This window comes from Cebus imitator, unplaced genomic scaffold (genome assembly GCF_001604975.1).
Source record: "Cebus imitator isolate Cc_AM_T3 unplaced genomic scaffold, Cebus_imitator-1.0 Scaffold280, whole genome shotgun sequence".
Taxonomy (NCBI): Eukaryota; Metazoa; Chordata; class Mammalia; order Primates; family Cebidae; genus Cebus; species Cebus imitator.
In genome coordinates this window covers 86,452-91,778 of record NW_016107595.1, presented here as the reverse complement: position 1 = coordinate 91,778, position 5,327 = coordinate 86,452, and the positions used below count along the sequence as shown (strand labels likewise).

The 5,327-nt window shown below is 49.1% G+C and overlaps 1 protein-coding gene across 4 annotated transcripts in view; it reads right to left on the bottom strand.

Annotated features, from left to right (window-relative positions):
* Positions 1-5,327, bottom strand: part of TPM4 (tropomyosin 4) — a 35,750-nt gene that overhangs the window by 5,778 nt on the left and 24,645 nt on the right. For 2 of the 4 annotated variants that reach the window (XM_017501164.2, XM_017501166.2), the window contains 2 exons: positions 3,232-3,294; positions 3,078-3,147 (listed from right to left, as the gene is read on the bottom strand). In XM_017501164.2, the coding sequence (XP_017356653.1) occupies positions 3,078-3,147; positions 3,232-3,294 (133 nt within the window). Of the gene's footprint in view, positions 1-1,464; positions 1,714-3,077; positions 3,148-3,231; positions 3,295-5,327 lie in introns of those variants that run through there. The other 2 variants (XM_017501165.2, XM_017501167.2) reach the window with 2 other exon arrangements.

Below are 5,327 nucleotides of genomic sequence, written 5' to 3'. Positions count from 1 at the left end.
GAAAAAGTATGACCTTTTTTTTTTTCCTGGTATTTTCTGTGGAGATGGGATTCTCCATGTTGGTCAGGCTGGTCTCGAACTCACGACCTCAGGTGATCCACCCATCTCAGCCTCCCAAAGTGCTGGGATTACAGGCATGAGCCACTGCGCCTGGCAGTATGACCTTTTAATATCCACAGGTCAACCTTATGAGTTATTCTAAAGCAAAGTTCCTGTTATTACTGAGTCAAATATGAAGGGAGACTGATGTTAGTGTCCCAGGCAACTTTGGAATTCGGGAAAGAATTCTGAATTCATTTCTTCTGAGGTCACAGCACTTTCCACTCCCTTGCCGTGTTCATGGGAGGCCTGTTCACTCCTTGCACAGTCAGTTTTCTAAGGGCGGGGTGTGGAGGTGAACTTCCTCCCAGGACTGAGAGCTGGATGAGCAGTGAGCAGCCGTGGGAAGCCCCAGGGTAACACAGAGAGAACACACAAGACAAGGCGGAAAAAGAAATCAACAGGTCATTGCCGCTATTTGAACTCGTAGTTCAAGCCCCATTCAAGGGGAGCCGCATTTTTAACACCGGCTTGCTGGTTTTTCCAAATCCCTGCTCTCTTAAGCTGCCTAAGCGGTTTATAAGGATGAGTCTCCATTCACAACAATTTCTATTTAAGGAAAAACCACTGTGGCCAGACACGGTGGCTCATGCCTGTAGCTGCACCTTGGGAGGGTGTGGCGGGGAGACTGCCTGAGTCCAGGAGTTCAAGACCAGCCTGGGCAACATAAATAAGACCTCCCCGCTTCTACAAAAAAGTATAAAAATCAGCCTCGTGTGTTGGTGCATGCCTGTACAGTCCCAGCAACTTGGGAGGTCAAGGTCGGAGGATCGCTTGAGCCCTGGAGGTGATGGTTGAACTATGATGGTACCATTGCACTCCAGCCTGGATGACAAAAAAAAGCCTGGGCATCGTGGCTTTTGCCTGTAATCCCAGCAGTTGGGAAGCTGAGGCAGGCAGATCCTGAGGTCAGGAGTTTGAGACCAGCCTGGCCAACATAGTGAAACCCTGTTTTTACTAAAAATACAAAAAAATTAGCTGGGTGTGGTGGCACGTGCCTGTAGTCCTAGCTGCTCAGAAGGCTGAGGCAGGAGAATCACTTGAACCGGGGGGGTGGAGGTTGCAGTGAGCTGAGATCACACCACTGCACTCCAGCCTGGGCGACAGAGTGAGACTCCGTCACAAAACAAAACTACGTATTGGAATGCAGATGCTGTTAGCTAACGGGTATCTGAGAGCACACACCTAAGTTGCTTTTGTTTTTACGCCTTCAGAAAAGCATCTTGTAGGCATAATTTTCTCTTTGTAATGAGCTTTTCATTTGTGAGTGCCAGGCTAACCTCAACCACTTTGTGTTTCAGGCCACGGTCAAGGGCACACGGCTACAGCTCAAAGGCGGCAAGTGGAGAAAATGAGAATGAGGGGCATGAGGAGGAGGATGGCCCTCTTTATTTCGGTTGTAGAGTCACAGACACATCAGAAGAAGGCTCTGCTGTTCAAACCAGAGGAGGCAGGGCACTGGAGCTCCCAGAAGCCCGCAGGGGCGTAGGAGGCACCACGTGAGGACAGAGGGCAGCAACGTGGCTGCCTCTCAGAGAGAGGTCATGTCGTTGAGCGCGTGGTCCAGCTCCTCGCTGATAGCTTTGTACTTCAGCTTCTGAGCGTATAACTCATCTAGAGGGTGGAGGTCCCCAGCGAGACAGTTCAGAAGAAGAGGTAGGTAGGTACGGGGGACAGAAGGCAAGGATCAGAATGGAGTGCCACAGATGAACCACAAGAGGAAGAAAAAAAACGTGAGCAAACAAAGCACAGACTGGGAGAAAGTTGTGTTCTATGGGAACAGATGAAGAAAACAGAAGATCTGTGGAGTGATTTCTAAGTGGGGTTTGAGGTTCTACACGGGGATTAGCCAGAGTGAAGCTTCAAATCAGTGGTGACCAGGAGTGACAGAGCTTCTCCCCACCGTCCCCACCCCCAGTTGATTTCTGATTTCCAATAACATCACCCTGTCTAAAGATCATATTTTGGAATGGGGCATTTTCCCTTATATGGGAATCTCACTTCCCCAAAAAAAAAACATTGGGACGCGCGGTCTGAAGAATGCATCCTTTCTGTGTGGGATGGGCAGTTTGGAGGATTCCATTTGAACTCCAAGATTCTGGGAATTCTTGGGCTATATCATGAAGAACATGAGACCAAATGTTAAACATTGGAACTCTTCAAGAAATTCTGGGAGATGTGGGCCCCAGACTTGCAAGACTAGAGTCTTTATTGGGGTGCCTACATTTCCCGTAGTTCTGTTTTTCCCACTGTGGTAAGCTTTGAGTTCTCTGGGACAGAGCTTCTGCAAAAATGCAAGGCATGTAAAAAAAAAAAAAAAAAAAGCCAGGCATCTATCAAAAAAGGGCAAACCAAAGGAAATTGGGAAAACTTTTTTTTTTTTTTTTTTTTTTTTAGATGGAGTCTCACTGTGTCGCCCAGGCTGGAGTGCAGTGGCATGATCTCGGCTCACTGCAACCTCCGCCTCCCAGGTTCAAGCGATTCTCCTGCCTCAGCCTCCCGAGTAGCTGGGATTACAGGCAGGCACCACCACACCCGGCTGATGTTTTGCATTTTTGGTAGAGGCGGGGTTTCACCATGTTGGCCAGGCTGGTCTCAAATTCCTGGCCTCAAGTGATCCACTAGCCTCAGCCTTTCAAAGTGCTGAGATTATAGGCATAAGCCACCACACCTGGCATGAATTTTTTTTTTTTTTTAAAAACCAGAGACAGCCATACCTGTTTCTCTGTACTTGCTCATGGGACTAACTAAGCAAAGATATTTTACCTCCTGAAAGTAACAACTCAAGTCTGAATTACTTGCATTATCCTATTCCAGTGTCCCAAGACATCCAGATATGACATCACTACGCACTTTACTTCCCTAAGGCAAATAAGGCCCAACCCAGCTCCCCCACACACAGCCCCCAACTGCCCCTGGATGTGTCCCGGAGGGGGAGGCAGGGCAGGGCACACATTATTTAGATGGTAACCTCATACCTTCCAGGTCGTCAATGGTCTTTTCCAGTTTCGCCACCGTTCTCTCTGCAAATTCAGCACGGGTCTCAGCCTAGATAAGAAGAAAGGAGTTCCCATCATGGCTTCAAGATCAGCCCCAGGAGAAACCTAAGCTCGCTGGGGCAAACACACTCACCTCTTTCAGTTTGTCAGACAGAAGTTTAATTTCTTCTTCATATTTGTCTTCCTTTTCAGAATACTGTGGGAGAAAGCAAAATGCTGCGTTAAGAAAAGGAGGGCACGGCCGGGCGCGGTGGCTCACGCCTGGAATCCCAGCACTTTGGGAAGCCGAGGTGGATTGATTACAAGGTCACGAGTTCGAGACCAGCTTGGCCAACATGGTGAAACCCTATCTCTACTAAAAATACAAAAAATTTGCCGAGCATGGTGGTGGATGCCTGTAATCCCAGCTACTTGGGAGGCTGAGGCATGAGAATTGCTTAAACCCAGGAGGTGGAGATTGCAGGGAGCCCAGATTGCACCAATGCGCTCCAGCCTGGGCGACAGAGCAAGATTCCATCTCAAAAAACAAAAGAAGTAGGCAGAGTAGAGGCAGGCACCTTTCCCCAGCAGAAGAAATATGTGTGAAATGCGGAGAATGTGGGGGGAAGTCCTCTAGGATGGTATTGATCAGAAAGCCTGCACTGATAACTTGAGATAAAAGTATGCTGAAGAAAGGGAGATAACTGGAAATCTGTGCCACTTCAGTCCTCTCTGTATTTCCAAGCCCATTCCTCACCACCTTCCCCGGGGTGACAGGCACTCCCTGATCATAATCTCTGGACTCCCGAGTCCCAGGCCCCGTTCATGAATGCGTCCCTTAGCATGGAATGTTCCCCTCCTCATGACGACTTATCAGAAATTATACCTGTCTTTTTTTTTTTTTTAATCAGACAGAGACTTGCTGTGTCGCCCAAGATGGCGTGCAGTGGTACAATCTCAGCTCACTGTGACTTGCAACTGTCGCCTTCCAGGCTCAAGCGATTCCTCTGACTTGCCTTCCAGGTAGCCGGGACTACAGGTGTCTACCACTATGCTCTGCTAATTTTTGTATTTTTAGTAGAGACGGCGTTTTGCCGTGATGGCCAGGCTGGTCTCGAACTCCTGACCTCAGGTGGTCTGCCTGCCTCGGCCTCCCAATAATAACTAATACTTACTATTTGCTGCTTGCCATGGTCCAGACATAGTCAATGGCATCACAGCCAGGTGTGTGCAATCCCATTTTATAGGGGAGGAAAGGGTCGCAGAAAGGTGAAGGTATTTTGCTTAGGGTCACATGGCTATTGCATAACCAAGTCATGACTGACGCCTGACTCTGGAATGCAGTGGGGCAATCTTGGCTCACTGCAACCTCCACCCTCCAAGTGATCCTCTCACGTCAGCCTCCTAAGTAGCTGGGATCACAGGCGTGTGCCACCATGCCCAGCTCATTTTTTTATTTTTAGTTGAGATGGGGTCTCGCCATATTGCCCAGGCTGGTCTGGAACTTCTGAGCTCAAGCGATCCTCCCGCCTTGGCTTCTTAAAGTGCTGGGATTACAGGCAGGAGCCACCGTGCTGGGCCTACAGCTCCTTTAAATGTCGCCTCCTTGGTGACACCTTTCACAATCTACCAAGGTCCCTCTATTGTATTCCCAAAGTACTCTGTCAATCTCTTCCACTAGACTTGACTCTGAGCTCTTCAAGAGCAGACGCCAGGCCGGGGGCGGTGGCTCATGTCTGTAATCCCAGCACTTTGGAGGCCGAGGTGGGTGGATCACTTGTGGTCAGGAGTTTGAGACCAGCCTGGCCAACATGATGAAGCCCCATTTCTACTAAAAATACAAAAATTAGCTGGGCATGGTGGTGTGCTTCCGTAGGAGGCTGAGGCAAGAGAATTGCTCAGGCCCAGGAGGTGGAGGTTGCAGTGAGTTGAGATTGTGCCATTGCACTCCAGCTTGGACGACAGAGCAAGTCTCCAAAAAGAAAGAGCAGATGTCGTATCACTGGTGTCACATCTCATCTAACCCCCTGGCCCAGGGCAGGGTCTGACGCACATACACCAACTGAATTCATTCCATACACATCCTAGAATCAGATATTGGCAGGGCTGGCACATAAGGGAAACCAGTGCAGGGAGATCACCTGAGGCCAGGAGTTTGAGATCAGCCTGGGCAACACGGTGAAACACCGTCTCCACTAAAAAAAAATACACACAGACACACACACACACACACACACACACACACACACA